At 36.3% G+C, this 21828-nt stretch overlaps 1 protein-coding gene across 9 annotated transcripts in view; it reads right to left on the minus strand.

Annotated features, from left to right (window-relative positions):
• The window catches only part of Eml5 (EMAP like 5), a 201749-nt gene that overhangs the window by 40231 nt on the left and 139690 nt on the right, over window positions 1–21828 (minus strand). For all 9 annotated transcript variants that reach the window (XR_015445090.1, XM_087195457.1, XM_087195455.1 and 6 more), the window contains 4 exons: window positions 4547–4699; window positions 3711–3842; window positions 2432–2520; window positions 1709–1885 (listed from right to left, as the gene is read on the minus strand). Coding sequence is in view for 8 of the 9 variants with exons in the window: in XM_087195457.1 (XP_087051583.1) it covers window positions 1709–1885; window positions 2432–2520; window positions 3711–3842; window positions 4547–4699 (551 nt within the window). In the remaining variant the exon portion in view is untranslated. The remainder of the gene's footprint in view (window positions 1–1708; window positions 1886–2431; window positions 2521–3710; window positions 3843–4546; window positions 4700–21828) is intronic.

Consider the following 21828-nt stretch of genomic DNA (forward strand, 5'->3'; position numbering starts at 1 on the left):
AAAAATGAACAGTAAAATTTGAAAATTATCTGGGAAAAAGACAATAAAAGGGAATGAGACTGTCATCAAAATACTGTTAAAATGTAGTTTTTCTAATGTGATTCTTGCTATAATGAAGAGAGGAAGGAATCTATAGACCAATATCCTAGACTTACTTGGTCCTAAGGGATTTATATGATCTGGAATCCTGAAAGTGAAGTTTTTGACTGAAAAAGTTTTAGTGGAACACATTCTTGTCAACCAAGGTTCTACCACTTCTATGTATCTAAACAGGATCTGTACAATATTTTCTTGAGTGTCTAAGTTCCCTGTTTTCACTTCAGTGCTGATTAAAAACATTAATATATGAGCTGTTACTTAAAACAACCACAACAACTGCATACAATAATATGATTTCAGTGTCCTATTTCATACTTAGGTTTATGTTCACATTGGTGCCAGATTATAATATATAACTTAATTTGTTACAGTTAAAAATAAATATATCTACAGCTGGGGATTTAGCTCAGTGGTTCTGCTGCCTGACTTGCAAGCAGAAGGTCCCGAGTTCGATCCCCAGTACCAAAAGAAAGAAAAAAAAATCTGGATGTGATATTTTGGTGCTAAGCAGAAGCCTAGTGTTTTGTAGTAGTTTGAATAGAAGAAAATAGAAAAGGAATTGCGTGATCTTGCAACACAATGTGGGTACACGGAACTCCAAAGAATCTGTACAGTTGATTTCAGCAAAAATATCATTCATCACATAGTCAATTTTGTCTATTTTAATTTTATAGATGTTTAAGTGTTTTGTAGTCAATGATTAAAACATTTTACATTTAAAAGTAATATCTATAAAAGTTTGTATTTACACTTAATGGTATATATTCAGTAAAACTAGTAAAATTTCTTAAGCTAATATTGGGGGATAAAAGGAATGTTTCTTTTAAAAGAGGTATTTACGTTACTCAGTACTGAAAAAACACTAAACAATATAATTATAATTTAAGGCATGGGATCATATCTTACAATAGGTATTCTAGATAAAAGCTATAAATATGATGCCAAGAACAGTAAACAATTCTCAACCTTTCATGGTACATATGTACTACGAGGCATGATCCAAATATATAATGAATGTTTAAATTTTAAAAACTTATTACAGTAACAGACATATTGCCATTAATCACCTTCAAAATACCACTCCTCACTTCAAATACACTTATCACATCATTCTTGCTACTTTCTGTAGTTCTAGAAATCTTTTGTTAGTGTCTTTATGAAGTGTGAATAAAAGTTTAAAAAAAAATACGGTAAATGCTGCTGCCCAGTACCATCCAGTTGAAAGACAGGCTTCTAAAAACATGACACCGTGTCCTTATCCATGGCGTCCTGGCACTATGTGACTTCTGGGTCTTTCCCTTTCCCAAAGTCAAAGTGATCATGAAAGGTAAACACTTTGAATGGATTCAGGACATCAAGTCAGCCATTACAGCACAACTAAAGACATTCACAAAAGAGGACTTCCAAAACCGCTTAAGAAAGTGGCAAGAACCATGGTCAGGAGGATTAATGGTAATGTCTTCTGTAATAAGTTTTAAAAAATGTAAACATGCAATGTAGTTTTTAGTCATACCTCATATTCATATAAAAACAGTGAAATGTTATGAGAGGAGACAACCTTAATTGTTTTTGTAATTATGATCATTAGAAAAGTTAAAGAAAAACATACTTTAGCAGGGTATCTAAATAACTTCACAAATCCCAAATCATCCCCAGTAGCTAGGACCATTTTGTCACTGGTGAGGCAAGAGGCAGTTACATCCGTGACTTCTCCAATTACCGGCCAAATTCCCTCACAGCATACACCAAGCACACTTGTCCATGACGCCCAACTAATTTTTTCCACCTAAAAAAGAGAAAAAAAAACTGCTCTAAGATTGTATTACATAAACTGACAACCAAACTCAACCAAATTAACAACTTTTATGTAGTCCCTCCTTTATTAAGCCATTTCATGTTAAATTTGATAAGCATGTCTTCCTAGGACATGTCAACAAATTACTATTGTCAGGCAGAGAGCTATACACAATTTTTCTTATTTTTCTTTTAAAGCAGGAATTTGCTAACAAGAACCTTAGGTATATGGGTTCCCAAAGATGTAGCAGACATGCAGTACTTGAAATTAGATGTCATGTCCTCTATTTGTCAGTGGATGCTCTTTGTCCTTTGAAGACAGTGATTCAAGCATAGCTACTAGTGATTTATTCCACTTCTTAAAATGCCTCTTTCTTTACTCATTTATATATTCTAGCCCACTAAAATAAACTCACTCAAAGAAAATCTATAATTTGAGTAATGTGAATATAAGCTTCACAAGTAAATAAATGATGGAAAATAACTAACCACTTTTACTTTTACAGAAACATCACTATAAGCACCAGTTTCTTCCTACCTCCACACCGGGGATGGTTTGTTTTTTCCCTCTAGGAGCTTCAAAGAATAACTGTTCTTTAGCACCAGTGTTGACCTGTAAAAGCTTTCCTTAAAATAATATAGAAATATGAATGTATGAACAATATATCATTGGTATGATATTTACATTTCATGGGAAAAACTAAGCTTAAATATAGAAACCATTTATTTTGGAGTCAGTATATACTGGCAGCATTATATTTTCTTAATCTCATTATAATTAATTAATTCATTAATGGTTTAATTTTTATGTATGTAAATATATAAAAATATTTCTGTTATGCATAATGCAAAAAGCTGAGAAACAAATGCTAGAATAATTTTTAAAAAGTAAGAGCAAATACTTTGTTTAACAATATTTGGAAAAACATTAACAATATTGTTTATAAAACTGAAAATGTAAAATATAGTCCTTAGAAAAGGGACATACTATATTTAATATTTAACATTTATCCAAATTTATCAATTATGTCATATGCTATGCATTCTGCTGAAAAACAGACATGCATTAAATTCTTTATGTTGTGTGACTATTTTTAGGAAATATATTTTATACCAACTGTTGGGGAAATAACTTAAAATCATCATTAACATTTTTTGTTGTTGTTGTTGTTTTTTGAGACAGGGTCTCACTATGTAGTCCAGGCTGCCCCTGAACTCATGTCAACCCTCCTGCCTCTGCCTCCTGAGTGCTGGGATTACAGGCATGTGCCACCATGCTCGGTATTCATCATTAACATTTTTATTTCCAAATCTGAAGTTTGTCAAATTACTCTGACAAAAAGTAGTGCATTATCATGACTAAAAATATTTTTGTATAATATTTAAATAACTTTACAAATTAAACAACTACCATTATAATGACATTAAGTGAAGTATTAAAAAGTACAGTAAATGTTATAGTGCTCATGTTCAGATGTAAAATAAAGTAGTGGAAAATAATTTTGAGTGTTTGAATGTTTGTGTTTTACAAGGCTTGTGAACCTGTTAAATCATGTTGTAGTTTTTTTTCCTTTAATAGCCACAAAGCCCAGTGTGGTGTTGCACACTTATAATCCCAACACTCTGGAAGCTGAGGCAGGAAGATTTCAAGTTCAAGGTCAGCCTGGGCTATGTAGCAAGTTCAAGATTGGCTTGGAGTATAATAGCATGATCCTGTCTCAGAAAACTAAAAAAATAACAACCAGAAAGCAACAACAATAAAAAACTCCAAAACTACATTAAGTCAAATGAAACTTTCCTCAGATATTAAGTCTTACCTCTAATATCCCAGTCAATATGAGTTATGTAGCTGGTTGCGCCTTTGCATATTCCCACTCGCTTACTACTCACTACGCTGTATATATCTATAAAGTTGTCATGGGAGGCCACTGCGAGGTATTTCCCAGAACCTACAACAGAACATATTTGCTCGATATTTTGTACCTATGGGAATATTTTTTTATACTCTGTAACTGGAGTTAATTTTCTTAATATATTTTGGGAGAAATTTTAGGTGTTGTATAAGTTATAGCAAGACTGATATGTTAAATGACAAATAACACATTTTCAAGCATATAAATAATTAACTAAATTTTAATTTTACTGTAACAAATTAGTTCAGTGGAGAGCAAATTACCAAAAATTATACACACTGTAATTTTGATGTGCATCATATTAAAGATACCCTCTAAATTTAGGACAAAAGAAAATTTAATCAGCAGAACTAAATTTTGCCTTAACATTAGTAGTTCCTACGTTATAGTGGGTTTACTAGTTGATAATGCATACAAGGAAATTGTTAGAGTAAGATTAATACAATTTCAAAAGCCGGCCAAGAATATCATGAAGACAGTCATCTAATCCTGTTTTACATTACAAATGAAAACAGTGAGGTTAGAGAAGTGCCCTGGCCCAACTCATAGGGAACATGTAGTGACATAAGAATTAGCACTAAACAAGATAGCTGCACTAATTAAATGCAGAAAGTTTTATCTCTCACCATATGGCCTCTTCTAGTGAAAAAAGTAAAATTCTGAGATAAAATAAGTTGTTAAGAAATCACTCACTGCCAGACCAAGGTTAATAGTCAAATACAATTTCAATGTTATTTTACCAGGTGAAAATCGAATATCTGAAATAATATCCTTTCTGTGATGAAAAGACACAAGGTCCTCTAGAGTATCTGCATTTGCCATTAAGAAACTTCCATCATTGAGACCTACAGCTAAAGCTTTTCCATCAGGAGAAAAACAGCAACACCTCCCACCTGAAAGAGAAAGAGAACATACATCAGGTAATTCTTTAAATTAGTTTTTAAATTACAAGCTTAAAGGACCTTTAATTTGGATGAGGATGCCTATATTTATTATTGTCTCACGTTAACATAAAGGAGGAGTCAAGTCATGCATATGTACTGGCCATGGTGACGCATGCCTGTAATCCCAGCACTGAAAGGTTGAGACAGGTGGATCTAGAGTTCAAGGCCAGCCTGGGTTACATAAAGAGACCCTGTCTCCAAACAAAACAAAAATTAAAAAAGAAAAGCTATAGAACAAGTTTTCTATGAAAATCCAAGTACAGAAGTCTAAGCAGGAATAAAAACAAACTCATTTTGGTCAGGCATGGTAGCTCACACTTGTAATCCCAGCACTTGGGAGGGAGGCTGGGGCAGGAGGATCACCATGAGTTCCAGGCCAGTCTGAACTACATAGTGAGACCCTGTCTCAAACAAACAAAACAAACCAAAAGAAAACTCAAAACAACAGACAAAAACCCCCACATTAATTTCTCATTTTACCAAAAGTGAGTACTGCCATCAATTGTGAAAGAAGTTATGCTGATGAAAAAGAATGAGAGGTATTAACTAACACCAAAAAATCATTGACCATTGTGGCATGGTGGCCCAGGTGAGTTCAAGGCCAGCCTGGCCTACAAAGTGAGTTCAAGACCAGACTAAACTACAAATCAAGACCCTGCCTTAAAAAAAGGTCATTGACATAAGCAGAAATATTTTTGGGAAATGAGAGTATTACATTTGTAGATTTTATCTAACAAACCAGAAATTTAAGAAACAAGGCCAATTTATATAATAATACTTTGAAATATATATATATATTTTTTTGTACCAGGGATGGGGATTGAACTCAGGTCCTTGCACTTGCGCAGCAGGCAGCAAAACCACTGAGCTAAATCCCCAGGCCCTACTTTGAAATATTTTTAAAAATCTGACAACTGGATAACTGAGTGAGGGAGACTGGGGCACTAGCAACAGTGAGTACCTCTGACTCAGTGCTGTAGAAAAGCAGCTACTCTGAGGCAGGGCCAAAGATAAAGTCTGATACAGAACCATAAATGAGAAGACAATCCAGCTGGACTAAAATCAGGCTGACTAAAGAAGGGAGGGAGCCCACAGACAAGCTATCCTCCCAACTGGGCAGGGGGAAGTTAAACTACTCCAACCTAGGGACTCACAGAAGCCTCAACAGTAATGGGGTAAAATTTCATTGCATGTACCAGGGCTCCTGTCCCCAGAGTCAGCAGGCAGAAAGACACCAAGGGGAAGGCGAGAAGGTTCCCTCAACACAATTTTAACAACAATAACAAGAAGCCACCTATTTCTCCCACGTACAATGGGAGTTGTTATGTGGAACACTCAGCACCCTACCCAGGATTGTCAGTGGCCTCCCACTGAGGGAGGGAACACCCAGCAATGCCTAGAGGAGAAGTTAACAAGGAAACGAACCTTAGTTCTTTGACAAAATCAGAAAACAGTATGGCAACAGGAGGCAGGAGAGAGAAAGAATGCCTTCCAGTGGTTTCTACAGGTGGAGCAGAATTAGGTAACGGTAAACAAAAGCTGGGATAGTGGCCTTAGGGTCATATAACAGGCAAGAAAAACTTATGAAGGGAAGACACAGAGAAGTCCATGACATTTATCCTCCGGATCAATTAAGATAACCAGATCCTCAGAGGCCTGCAGGGGGCCTGCCTAGAGGTGAACGATATGGAGGGAACTTCATGAGTTCCACGAGCTAGGAGGGAACGCACTCCCCAAAGCTTCAGGGAGGCAACTGTCTCCACAGGAGGAAACTGTGTGGTTGACTGAAACCAGACTGTGACACCAGTGAAGAGGGAGCTGTGTGAAAGATTTGGGTTATTGTTCTAAGAACTGTGCTAAGGTTTTTTATTTTTACTTGTGTGGTGATTTTGGCAATTACAGGTATTATAACCTTACGAATTTGTTGTATTTGGATTATTTTGGTTGGCTTTTGTTGCTGTTTCTGTTCTTTGTTGTTGTTTTTTTCTTTTCATTCTCTGCTTTCTTTTTTTTAAAATCTTTTCTTTTGGTTCTCCTTTAGTGCTACTGGATGACTATAATACTTTTAGTTTCAAGGGTTTCCCACTTAACCTGCTCCCTCTTTTAATGTGCCTTCCCTTCTATCCTTAGCTCTCTGCCTGCCTCATTCTTAGTCCTACCCTAACCCTCACTATCTCACCTTTCCCTTCTCTGCCTCCTCCCCATCTATCTAAGAGTATAAACATAACAGGAAACTGTATAAGTGCATTAGAGAATAAGCATTAACCAGTGCTATCTATAAGTAAAACAGTACATTTAAGGGAATATCAAGGTAATCCTTAACAAAATTTGGCTTAGCAAGACCAAATAAAACTACCAACAGCATGTTAATAGGCACCAGCAATCTCAGTCTCACTCAGTCCCTAAATATACTGCCAGCCACCTGCATATATCCTCTTGGCTACGTAAACACTCCTCCAAACCGTCCCTCACCGGGCCTTTATCCTAACTATAAAATACCTCCAACATAATCCCACTTCCTATCTATTTTCTACCTACTGACATATCTCTTACCTTCCTCTTTTCCCACTGACATAGGACTTTTACTCTTCTACACCTCACACATCCCAGTACAATAAAGTCTGTAAGGGGTATTAATAAAAAAGTAAATTCATCAAAATAAGCTTTACTGTTTATGATTAATATATGGAAAATTTTGTTGATATTATAACCAATAGAAATTTTCTCCTTATAACACAGTGACAGGGTCCATCCTAATTAAAAGGAAAATTTTGTATGGGTGAACAATATTCCTAGACATATAAAGTTACAAACACATCATTGGAAAACAGGTTCTAACTAAAGAGATCTTAATATCAACAACAAACTCTCCTCACTCCATTTGACCTCAATCTCAGCATCAGAAAAAGAACACACACACACACTCACACATGAACATGAAAAAACAAGGCAACAAAAAGCTCCCAAAGTTTCCCAACACAGATCCAAGGGGGCACTGATGGAGAGAAAAGCAAATATCAGCTAGCAGATCTTTGTAAAATAATTAAAGAAGAGATAAAGAAATTTGATGGTTTCAAAGAGGACCTGACCCAAAAGATGATGGAATCAACATACAAACTGGCCAATATAGATATGGAGAAACAAAAATTAAAAGAGCTGACCAAAACAGTTCAAAGCATGAATGACAAATTCACCAAAGATACAGACTTCATAAAAAGTTCTGTAAACAGAAAATTGTATATAATTCACAAATTACAGAAATGATCAATGTAAAGATAGGGTTTCTGAAATTGAAGACAAAATGGATTTTTGCACCAAATACTGGTGAACCTAACTTTATAAAACAAACACTGCTGGATCAAATAAGCACCAACACAATCATAGTGGGTGACCTCAATATTCCACTTTCACAAAAAGACAGATAAACAAAACGAAACAAAAATCAACAAAGAAATATCAGAGCTGGACTAAACCTTTGGACAAATTAACTTAACAGATATCTACAAAGTATTCTATCCTACTACACAACAGCATACACATTTTTCTTAGCAATACACAGAACTTTCTCCAAAATAAACCACATACTAGTTCAGAAAGCCTGTTTAAATAAATACAAAAGAACTGAAATCACACCATGTATGCTATCAGATCATTGTGCATTGACACTAGATATCAATCACAAGTGAAACCACAGAAAATTTATAAATATCTGGATGCTTAACACATTCCTGAACACTCAATGTTTCAAAGAAGAAATCAAGGAAGTAATTAAATAATTCCTCAATCAAATGAGAATATCAGTACAACACACCAGATCCTATGGGACACAATGAAAGCAGTCCCAAGAGGGAAGTTTATTGCAATCAAGGATCACATTAGAAAGATACAGCTAGCTCAAACAAATAACCTAATGATGAACCTCAAGATACTCATAAAACAACCACAGTACAAACCCAAGCCTTTTAAGGAGGGAAACCATAAAGATCAGAAATCAACAAAATTGAAACTAAAAATACAATACAAAGTATCAATGAACTAAAGAGGTGGTTCTTTGAAAGAATAAACAAAATAGACAAACCCTTAGCCAAATTTAACAAATGAAGTAGAGAAAAAAACTCACATCAATGTAATTAGAAATGAAGAAGGCAAAATCACAATGAACACCACCAAAATTCAGATCATCAGTAAATATTATGTAAAACTGTATTCCAACAAACTGGAAAATCTTCAAGGGCATCTTTCTACAGCCATATGAATTAGTAAAATTGAACCAAGAAGACATAAAAATGCTGAACAACCCAATAACAAGCAGTGAAATCAAGGCATTAATAAAAAAACTTACTACTAACCAAGAAAAGCCTAGGACTTGAATTCACTGCTGAATTCTACAAGACCTTCAGGGAGATTATAACACCAATACTACTAAAACTTTAATGAAACTGAAAGGGAAGGATTGCTTCCAAACTCATTCAAGGAAGCCAGCCTCATTCGGATTCCAAAACCAGACAAGGACCCAACTACAAAAGGAAACTACAGGGCAATCTCGTTAATGAGCATAAATGTAAAATTCTCAATAGAATATTGGCAAATAGAATGCATCACATCACCAAAAGGATCATAAGTAGGGTTTATCCATAGGATGCAAGGATGGTTCAACATATGCAAACCAATAAATGTAATACACCATATAACCAGAAGGACAAAAATTACAAGATGATATCAATACATGCAGAAACATTTCTGACAAAATCCAATACCTATTCATAATAAAAATCCAGAAGAAAACAAGTATAGAGGGACCTTATCTCAAGCTGATAAAAGCCATTTATAACAAACCAACCACCATTATCTTATTAAATAGGGGAAAAGCTGAAAGCTTTCCCTTTAATACATTGCTTTAAAACATACCAGTGGTACAAGCATGACTGTCCTATCAGGTGGCTTGAACTACCAGTGGTACATGTGTGACTGTCTCCCCATCAAGCAGCTTGTACCAGTGATAGTACAAATGGATCTAATCACTTTTATCAGTCTTTTTACTAATAAAACTAATAAAAAGTCTATAAGTGGGCCAAATCTTATTAGTTGCTTGACTTTGAATAATTACTGCTCAAATATAAATATTAATACTATTCATACAAGCCACCCAATGGTCATGCATGTACCACCAGTGGTTCAAGCCAGCAGGACAATCAAATTCAAATCAGAGCCATCCAGCAGGGAGATATGCAAATTATGACCCCATTATAAATGTATTAAAATCACAAACAAGACAATGATGTCACTATCACCATTCCTGTTCAATATGGTACTCAAAACATTACCCAAGCAATCAGGGAAGAGAAAGAAATAAAAGTTATAATGGAATCGATAAAACAGATGCAAATAGATTTCCAGGAGATCAAAAACTCCACTGAAAGTCTACACAGCAGAATGAGCCAGTGTGAGGACAGAATTTCAGATACAGAAGATAAGATTGCAATTAGTGACCAGGAAAAGAAAAACTGCTTCAAAATTATAAGGGAACATGAGAAATCAATCCAGCAGCTGCTAGATGATGCAAAAAAGAATAACATAAGACTGATTGGGCTCAATGAAGAAACAGGAGAGAGTGCAGATGACATAAAAAATCTCTTCACAGAAATAATGGCAGAAAACTTCCCAAGCAGGGGAAAAGAGTTTGACACACAGATAAGTGAGGCATATAGGACTCCAAATAGCCTGGATCAAAAAAAATATACACATAGGCATATAATTGTTAAGATTCCAGAACACAACAGAAGAACAAAGTTCTCCGAGCAGTCAGAGAAAAGAAACAAATCACATACAAAGGAAAGCCCATCAGAATCACAGCAGACTTCTCAACACAAACAATCAAGGCAAGAAGAGCTTGGAGTGACATATTCTAAGCCCTAAAAGAAAACAGCCTCCAAACCAGATTGATGTACCCTGCAAAACTATCTTTCAAAATTGATGGAGAAATAAGATACTTTCATGACAAAGAGCACCTTAGGAACTTCGTGAATACCAAACCAGCACTCCAAAGAATTTTACACAATATCCTAGGAACAGACATTGAGGATCACAACCCCAGGAAGCAAAGCAGAATGAACCCATCTGGCATGACAAGAAATTAAATGTAAAGGAAGAGAACCCAACAAAAAGAAAAAGTCATGGCAATGACAAGTAAATACGTTTCAGTTATGACCATCAAGGTTAATGGTCTCAATTCACCAATCAAAAGAAATAGACTGGCAGAATGGGTCAAGAAACAAAATCCAACAATATGCTGCATACAAGAAACACACTGAATTCAAAAGGAAACTCACAGAATGAAAGTTAAAGGGTGGAAAACAATACTCCATGCAAGGGGAACCCGAAAAAAAAAAGCAGGAGTAGCTATCCTCTTGGCAGATCAAGTAGATTTCAAACCAACACTGATTAAGAGAGATGAAGAAGGACACTACATCCTTGTAAAGGGAAGAATCCAAGAGGAAGCGATGACAGTCATAAATATCTATGCACCAAACACTAGTGCACCCAACTATATAAAACAAATACTAATGGACATGAAAAGCCATATATGCACTAATACAATTGTAGTGGGGGACGTCAACACCCCACTGTCACAAATAGATAGATCAACTACACTAAAAATAAGAAATGAAATACTAGAACTCAATCGAACTCTTGAACAAATGAACTTAACAGATGTTTACAGAGTCTTCCACCCCACAAAATCAGAATACACATTCTTCTCAGTTGCACATGGGTCATTCTCCAAAATAGACCACATACTCACACATAGAACAGGTTTAAGTAAGTGCAAAGGAATTGAAGTTATCCCCTGTATATTATCAGACCATAGTGGGATGAAATTGGAGATCCATAGCAAAAGAAACTGGAAAAATTTCATAAACATGTGGAAATTGAACAACACACTTCTGAATAACCAATGGGTCACAGAGGAAATTAAAGAAGAAATCAGACAGTTCCTTCAATTAAATGACAATGACAATACAACATATTGGAATCTATGGGACACAATGAAAGCAGTCTTACGAGGGAAATTCATAGCAGTGAATACACATATTGGGAAAACAGAACGAGCCCAATTAAACAACCTGATGCTGAACCTCAAGCTTTTAGAAAAAGAAGACCAGGACAACCCCAAAGCTCATACAAGGGAAGAAATTATAAAGATCAGAGGAGAAATCAATGCAATGGAGACTAAGAGAATGATACAAAAAATCAATGAAGCCAAGAGTTGGTTCTTTGAAAGAATCAATAAAATTGATAAACTTTTAGTCAACCTTGTTAGAAAAAGGAAAGAAAAGGCCAAAATCCATGCAATTAGGAATGAAAAGGGTGCAATTACAACAGACCCAGCAGAAATCCAGAGGATCATCAATACCTACTTCCAGAGCCTATACGCCAATAAGATGGACAACACAGAAGAAATGGACAGATTCCTAGATACATATGAATTACCAAAGTTGAATGAAGAAGACCTAAAAATTCTGAACAACCCAATATCAACCAATGAAATTGAAAACATAATTCAAAACTTATCACCTAAGAAAAGCCCGGGCCCTGATGGCTTCACTGCTGAATTCTACAAGACATTTAGAGAGGAACTGCTGCCACTACTGTTTAAACTCTTCAATGAAATGGAAAGGGAAGCAATACTCCCAAATTCATTCCTGGAAGCAAGCATCACCTTGATCCTCAAAGCAGAGAAAGACCCAACTGAAAAAGAGAACTATAGGCCAATCTCACTAATGAACATAGATGCAAAAATCCTTAATAAGATAATGGCAAACAGAATACAGAAGATCATCAAGAAGATCATACACCCTGATCAAGTGGGATTCATCCCAGGGATGCAGGGATGGTTCAATATACGAAAATCAATTAATGTAATACACTATATCAATAGAGCCAAGGACAAAAACCATATGATTATCTCCACAGACGCAGAAAAAGCATTTGATAAAATCCAACATGCATTTATGATAAAAACCCTACAAAAAATTGGAATAGATGGTCTCTACCTCAAACTGATAGAAGCCATCCATGAAAAACCAACAGCCAATATCATACTAAATGGTCAAAAACTGAAATCCTTCACACTAAAATCAGGAACAAGACAAGGATGTCCACTATCACCACTCTTGTTCAATATAGTTCTGGAAACATTAGCCACGGCAGTTAGACAAGAGAAAGAAATAAAAGGAATAAAGATAGGAAATGAAGAAGTCAAATTGTCATTATTTGCAGATGACATGATACTCTATATAGAAGACCCCAAGAACTCCACCAAAAGTCTTCTAGACTTAATAACCAAATTCAGTCAAGTAGCTGGTTACAAGGTCAACACACAAAAATCAATAGCTTTCCTCTACACCAATGACAGACTCACTGAGAGAGAAATAGGGCAAATAATTCCTTTCACAATAGCATCCAAAAAACTGAAATACCTAGGAATCATCCTAACGAAAGAAATCAAAGACCTCTTCTCTGAAAACTATGGCATTCTGAAAAGAGAGATTGAAGATGATATCAGAAAATGGACAGACATCCCCTGCTCCTTGGTAGGAAGGATTAATATAGTGAAAATGGCCATACTTCCAAAACTGCTATATAGATTTAATGCAATTCCAATTGAGATCCCAGCAGCACACTTCACAGACCTCGAGAAAACAATCCAAAAATTCATTTGGAGCAAGAAGAGACCCAGAATAGCAAAAGCAATTCTAGGTAACAGAGACATGGTAGGGGGTATCACAATCCCCAACCTGCAATTATACTACAAAGCTAGTGTGATAAAAACAGCATGGTACTGGCAAAGAAACAGGCTTGAGGACCAGTGGAACAGATTAGAAGATGCAGAAACAATGCCAGACACACTCAGCCATCTCATCTTCGACAAAGAAGCCAAACAGCCTCACTGGAGGAAAGATAGCCTCTTTAATAAATGGTGCTGGAAAAATTGGGCTTCAAATTGCCAAAGATTAAAACTAGACCTGTATCTCTCACCATGCACTAAACTAAAATCAAAATGGATTAAAGATCTAAATATTAAAATAGAAACTCTGAACCAGTTGGAACAGAGGTTAGGTAGAACCCTTGAAGACATCGGTGCAGGAAAAGATTTTATGAACAAAACCTCAGTTGCCTGTGAACTAGCACAAACAATCAACAAATGGGATCTCTTCTTATTAAAAAGCTTCTGCACAGCAAGAGAAACCACGAGCAGTGTGAAGAGACAATCCACAATGTGGGAAAAAATCTTCACCTGCTCTTCCTCAGACAAAGGTCTACTATCTCGAATCTATAAAGAACTTCAAAAGATCAGACCTCCCAAATTTAAAGACCCAATCCAAAAATGGGCATCTGAAATGAACAGACATTTCTCAGACAAAGAAGTAGAAATAGCAAATAAATACAAGAAAAAATGTTCAACGTCACTGGTCATTTGAGAGACGCAAATGAAAACAACACTGAGATTCCACTTCACTCCAGAAAGAATGGCTGCTATCATGAAATTAACCAATAACAAATGCTGGCGGGGCTGTGGGGAAAGAGGAACCCTGCTCCACTGCTGGTGGGAGTGTAGACTGGTGCAACCACTGTGGAAATCAGTATGGAGATACCTCAAAGAACTAGGACTGGAAATCCCATTTGACCCTGCTATTCCACTGCTGGGGATCTTCCCCAAAGAATTAAAAGAATCATACCACAGTGATATATGTGCACCCATGTTCACAGCAACACAGTTTGTAATAGCTAAAACTTGGAAACAGCCCAAATGCCCATCAACTGCAGACTGGATAAAGAAAATGTGGGTTTTTTATAAAATGGAGTACTACTCAGCCATAAAAAATGAGAAATTAGAGACATTTATAGCTAAGTGGATGCACATTGAGGCAATACTCTTAAGTGAAATAAATAGGACACAGATGTGTAAATACCGAATAGTTTCTCTGGTGTGAGAAACTGAAAGTGTAAATAAGGACGAAATGTATAATAGGTCATGTGAAATAGGAAGAAAAGGGACAAAGGGGAAGGAAGTGGGAGGGCTAAGGGAAAGGATAGAAGGGAATGGTATTAATATGAGAAAATGGAAAAATAGGAACAAAATTTTTGTAAATAGGGAGGGCTGGAGGGGTTGAAGGGAGGGGTGGGCAAGGGTGAAAAACAAGAACCAAGAGAGACTATGTAAAGGTGCAAATTTCCAATGATGAATGTCATTATATTGTATACCTAAAATGTACCAATGATTAGAATGAATAATCGATAATGTAAAATAGGAATAAAAGGTCCAAAGGGGTAGGGGTAGTGGGAGGGGCAGGGGAAAGGAAAGAAGGGAAAGGACAAAATGATGAGAAATGGGAAAAATGGAAATAAAGTCTTTGTAAATAGGGAAGGGTGGAGAGCATGAAGGGAGGGCTAGGAATGGGGAAAAAATAAGAACCAAGATGCATTATATAAAGGTACAATTCCCAATGAGAAATGTAATTGTGTTGTATACCTACAATGTACCAATAAAAGAATTTAATACAAAAAAAAGAAATAAAAGTTATATGTTTAGGAAAAGAAGAAATCAAATTATACAAAAATTCTACCAAAAGACTTCTAGAATGACCAAATTCACCAATGTAGTAGGATACAAAATCAATACACAAAAATCAATAACATTTCTGTACACCAATAATGAGCACACCAAGAAAGAAATTAGGAAAACAATACCATTTACAACAGCATCAAGAAAAATTAAGTGCTCAGGAATTAACCTAAGGAAGTGAAAGACCTCTACAACATAAAACTACAGTACTTTGAAAAAGCAGATCAAAGGGGACATAAAAATAGAAAGATATCCCCTGTTCCTGGATAGGCAGAACTAATATTTTCAAAATAGCCATACTTCCAAAATTAATTTACAGATTTCATGCAATCGCAATCAAAATATCAACAGTATGCCTCAGAGAACTAGAGAAAAGAATTCTAAAATTCTATAGAACCAGAAGAGACTCAGAATAGCAAAAGCAATCCTGGGCATATAAGAGCAAAGCCGGAGACATCACAATCTCAGATTTGAAGTTATATTACAAAGCTACAGTAGTGAAAATAGCATGGTATGGCAGAAAAACAGAATATGGACCAGTGGAACAAATTAGAGGACATAGAAGCAACCTGAGACATTCAGCTATCTGACCTTAGATAAAGGGGCCAAAAACATACATTGGAGGAAAGATAGCCTCTTCAGCAGATGGTGGTGTGAAATTGGCTATCCACATGTAGAAGACTGCAGCAAGACCCACATCCCTCAACATGTACTAAACTAAAATAAAAATGGGTTAAAGGCCTAAAATCAAAACAGAAACAACGTGCTGCAAGATAAAGGAGATAAAACTCTTGAAAACATAGCCATAGGCAAGGACTTTCTAAACAGAATTGACCCTGAAATAACACCAAGAATCAACAAATGGGATCATATCAAATTAAAAAGCTTCTTCATAGGGCCGGGGATTTAGCTCAGTGGTTTCGCCGCCTGCTGCACAAGCGCAAGGACCCAAGTTTGATCCCCGGTACCAAAAAAAAAAAAAGCTTCTTCACAGTAAAGGAAACAACAGAAAGAAGAGACAGCTTACAGAATGAGAAAAAAATTTTGCCAGCTACTCCTCAGACAGAGGACTAATATCTAGAATATGTAAAGAAGTAAAAATTAGACCCCCCCCAAATAAAAGACCCAATAAAAAAATGGGCAACAAATGAATAGACACTTCACAGAATACAAATGGCCCATAAATATAAGAAAAAGTGTTGAATATTAGAGAAATGCAAATTAAAACATCATTGAGATTTCATCTTACTCGACTATCACCAAATAGAATGGGAAACATCCACAAGTCAAATAATAATAAGTACTGGAAAGACTATGGGAAAAAGAAACCCTCCTACATTTTTGGTGGGAATGTAAACTAGTACAACTGTGATGGAAATTAATATGGAAATTCCTCAAAAAAAACTCTAAAAGTAGAAATTCTATTCAACCCAGCTATTTCTCTTTTAGGTGTCTTCCTGAAAGAGTTAAAGACATCATATTATAGTGATATATGCATACCAATGTTTATAGCAGCTCAATTCATAACAGCCAAATCTTGGAAGCAGCCTAAATGTCCATCAACAGATGTATGGATAAAGAAAATGTGGTATTTATACTCAATGGAGTACCATTCTGCTATAATGAATGAATCTGAACAATTTACAGGAAAATGGACGCACTTGGAAAACAATGCTAAGTTAAGGCAATCAGACACATAAGCCTAAATACTGTATGGTTTCTTTTATGTGAAAAGACCAAAGTACAAATAAAGAGCAAAATAAAGGTATTTATACACAATGGAGTACTACTCTGCCATAAAGGAGCTATAAATGAATGATTTGTAGGAAAATTAACGCACCTTGAGACCAGATGCTTAAGTGAAATAAGTCAGACACACAAGCCTAATATTGTATGGGTTCTTTTAATAAGAAACCCAAATTATAAATAAACTAAAGAGCAAAATAAAAGACTGATAATAGGAAACAGGGAAATAGAACATTTATAAAATGGAAGAGAACCAAGAGGTGGATTGAGTGGGGGAGGACATGGAAGAGGGAAAGGGGATAAAAAAAGAATTAAGAATTTTACATACATGTGCCAACTCCCCAGAACGAATATAATCATTATGTAAGGCAAACACGTACTAATAAAAAAAGAAAAAAATTTGACAACAGAAATTATTAATTTAAGCTAGGAAGATCTACTTAAGGTTCAAAATTACAAATGGAATATTATTATTAATTTTATTATTGATTTAACGTTATTAATTTAATTTAAAAGTTATCAGATTTAAAAACACAAAAAATTAGCCTTACCCTGATATCAAAAGATGTAGCAAGCATAATGGAAAATATCAAGGCTTTTGGTATCCTGTATGAAATTTGTGGAGGAGAGATGGGGTACAGCTGGTACAGAATGAAAAATTACAGAATGAATTGAGAAAAAGTAGTCATCTAATTATCAAACACACTGATAACAAAGAAATCTAGGATGCTGTTTTTGAGATTTGAAAATTAAGAGATGAGGATTACCTGGAGCAGGATGGCAGCAGTGGAAGTGATGAGACATATTTTGAACATATTTTGAAGACAGACAAGGTAGTATTTTGACTAACTGGATGTGCAGTAAGGGAAAAACATAAAAATCTGTATTAGGTTTCTGCTTGAGTGGTGATGCCATATGCTGAGATGGGGAAATGAGATGAAATACAGGTGCTTAGTTCTGTACTCCTTTAGTTGGGGATGCCTAAGATTCAGCTGAACACATGGAGTTAGTTTGATATATTAATAATTCTTTGGAGCCCAGCTGAGAACAGGTAAGAGCTATGGGCAGCAGCAGCATACAGATGGTAGTTACACCCATGAAATGGGATGAGAACTTAATTTACTGCCACCAAAATCATCTTTTTTCCTGATATTTGATACTGAAGCTGAACCATATATCCATTTTTTCTTTGCCAGCTAACTTGGTTTTGGCCAGTAAAGGTACTGGAGGAACGCTGTAGGCAAAAGCAGAAGGGACCTGGTTTCCTTCCTCTGGTGGAAGCAGATTAATGGGCAGAGGCAGTTTTCTCTGCCACCACTGCAGAGGATTTCCTACATCAGCTGTGACCTATGTCCTCTGGAAAATTTCTCTACCATTGACAGGTGGCAAAGGATCCTGTGGCATCCATACCCTCTCCTAAAAGATAAGAATCTCAGTCTGGGTTAGAGAGGGATAGTCCTTCCTTTACATTCATTCCTTGTTCACTGTCCATTAGTCTTATAAGTAGTAGCTGTTTTCTGAAGGTGCTACTTCTACACTCTTCAAAAATTCTCTTGGGCTGGGGATTTAGCTCAATGGTTCCGCTGCCTGCCTCGAAAGCGCAAGGTCCTGAGTTCGATCCCCAGTACAAAAAAAAAAATCCTCTTTATTTTTTTAGTTAACATCTCATAACCTGTGTGCTTGAGCACAGTGTTGAGTCCTTGCCAACAGAAAACAGGATCTTAGTAATCCAAGGTATGCACAGGCATCACAATTAATCAAATTATTTCCTGCTGTTGATGGTGATGAATTCTCTGTTGAAATAAGCTCCATGACAGCCCAATAGGTTGCTGCCCTTCATCACTACAACAATCTCTACAAGGACAGTATTGTGCAATAGTTCCACTGAATCTATTGATTCAGTCTGAAATATTTACAGAAAGAAGTAATCAGCTTCCATGGCAAATCTAAAAGAATTCCTAATATCTTATAGTCACTAAAAATTAAAACCAAAATTAACTATGTGGGTTGCAGATTTACAACATTATTTGAATTACACAGCCTCACCAAGTTACTTATATAAAAATTATGGCACTGAATGGGAACATCTGGTTGGATTCAGACAAAGCTGAAATCTCAAACTTCTGTTATTCTAGGTCTCATTTTCCAGCACACATAACCTGCTTTCCTTGTATCTGAGAAGTCTGGTTGTCTGGGCAACTGGTTGCAAACATATGCCCATCTTTCTGAAGAACATCACAACTACTCCTTATGGTCACTGGATTTATAACTTGGATCAAATCTCAGCATCTTCTAAGGCAGAGATGGCCAAACTTTTTCTTAAAGAACTAGATAATATTTTCAGCTTTGCAGGACATACAATCTGTCACAACTACTCAACTCTGCTATTGTATGGCAAAGGCAGCCCGAGACAATACATAAATGAATGTGCATGGCTGTGATCCAATAAAATTTTGCTTACAAAATAATGAGGTATGAGAAATACAATCCATGGCTAACCTGTAATGTAGAGGAGGCAGTTACCTCCTCCTTTACTCCTAAATCCTTTTTTTCCCTAAATCTTAGGAAGGTAAGATTGTTCATATGTAGCCCTCATACCGACCTACCAACTATATCCCCCAAGAAAGTCTAGAAAATAGTCCCTTCATTAAGGTACCAAGAAATACTTTAAGAGCAGAATGTATATCTCGGAAGACTGTGTGGTTGTTATCCTATGTAGGGCAAGAATGAACCTAGAAGATGTTGTCACTGATGTGGGGGTCCCTGATTGAACAAGGATTCTTGGAGAACTAGAAGCCAAGTAGCAACTTAACCACCAAAGACAGGGTACATAGTTTTATAGCAAAGGGCAAGAGGGATGTACTAATAATCAGAATTTTTTGGCCTTTGAGGATTTCTGTTGTTGGCCAATCACATAAGCACATTTCTCTAGAAACAGGTAGGCTACCGATTAACTATGCAATAGGAAAAGCTCCAGATGCAATAGCTAAAAACATGACTTAAATTACCACAGTTGAGAAACATAAATTCTCCAATTTCTAATTTTTAGATTAAAGTCAGTCCAAGTACCCAGAGCCTCTTAACTGAGAGGAAGACTAGGTCCTATTGAGGAGGGATCCTATAGTACCGCCACAAGTATATATGTTCTTTGAAGGGATTTGTGGCCACTTATGAGAATGGCTGTGGACTGGGCAAAGGAAATAATCCAGCCTTTCAAGGATTACTATACACAGACCCTGAATTGATGCCAATTCTTGGGAAAACAAAATGCTGCTGTTTTCTACTAAAGTGGGAGCTTATGGTGATCATATTATGGAGTCTTAGGCCAATTTGAACTAGATTGGCTCTAGGTGGTTTGTGGATCCCACCCAATTCCTGAATTAAAGTACTTGGCAAATGATAGATTCTTCCATGCTGGTGCTATGCTTCATGGGGAGGAGGGTCATTATGATAAAAACAACTTAGTGAAACCCTCTGGCAATTCCCATCCCTACCAAGACAATAAGTCAGAAGCAAAATCTCAAGCCTGAGAATTGTAAAAATCAGAAATACTGCCTTGCAATATGAGAAATTGCCTGTGGGGTCTATGCTGAAACTAAGTGGATTTTAGATAATATAACCAGGAAGTGATTGCAATTGAAGCTGCTTTTCCAGATGTATTGTCTTTACTGGAACAAATCAACACAGCCCCTAGCATTTGTTAGGCAGTTACTGCCCCCATTAATGCTTTTTTCTTCATGCCAATTTGTAAGGACTACCAGAAGCAGTTTAGTTTTACCTGGCTTGTATCTTCAAAGCCTTGCCTCATGGCTATTTCAACTCTCTTGTTCTCTGCCATAGTAAGTCCACAGAGATCCTGATTGTCCTGACATTCCACAAAACATCTCAATGGTCCACTACACTGATGACATTATGCTGAATGGATCTGGGAAACAGGAAGCAACAAGTACTTTAGATGCCTTAGAAATACACATGAATCCAGAGTGGCAGACAATCCCCATAAAAATTCAGGGACCTGTCACTTAGTATCCAGTAATAGGGAGTCAAGATAGCCATCCCAAGGTAAAATATAAGTTGCTGCACCTCCCATCACCTACCATGAATGGAAGAAAAAAAAAAATGGTTGGTAGGCCTTTTAGAAGCGACATATACCACATTTCATTAAGCTTCTCCTACTCATGTACCAAATCATTTTAGAAGGCTTCTAGCTGTCAGAGAACATCTGAGCTAAAGAAGGCAAGATCTTCCTCTTGGGAGGAAAGAGTCAGCAGATTCAGTGAGACCCAAAGTCACCTGTGATATATAGGGATGCTGTATGGAGCCTCTGGAGCACTACCCAGGGAGATCACAATAAAGAACCACATACTAAAGAGCAAACCCATGCTTGCCTTTACAGATTATTATTTTCTTTTGGAGAAATAGCTTCTAGCTTGCTACTACACCTTGTTAGAGAGTAAATGCATAATCATAGGTTAGCATCATCTGACTATGTCCTGAGCTTCCAGTCATGAACAGCAAGTTACATGACCAACCAAGCCAAAGACTGAGTGTACAGAGCAGCAATATCAAATGGACATGAAATATAAATGACCAGGCTTGGAAAGATATGGAAGTTACAAGTAATATGTATGGATAGGTGGCTCAAAATCTTTGATAACTCCTGCTGCAATGCTTCATCTCTGTCTTGAATCTATACCTACGGCCT

This window comes from Heterocephalus glaber, unplaced genomic scaffold, assembly GCF_053883595.1.
Source record: "Heterocephalus glaber isolate CG9 unplaced genomic scaffold, H.glaber_assembly_v1.0 deba00001608, whole genome shotgun sequence".
NCBI lineage: Eukaryota > Metazoa > Chordata > Mammalia > Rodentia > Bathyergidae > Heterocephalus > Heterocephalus glaber.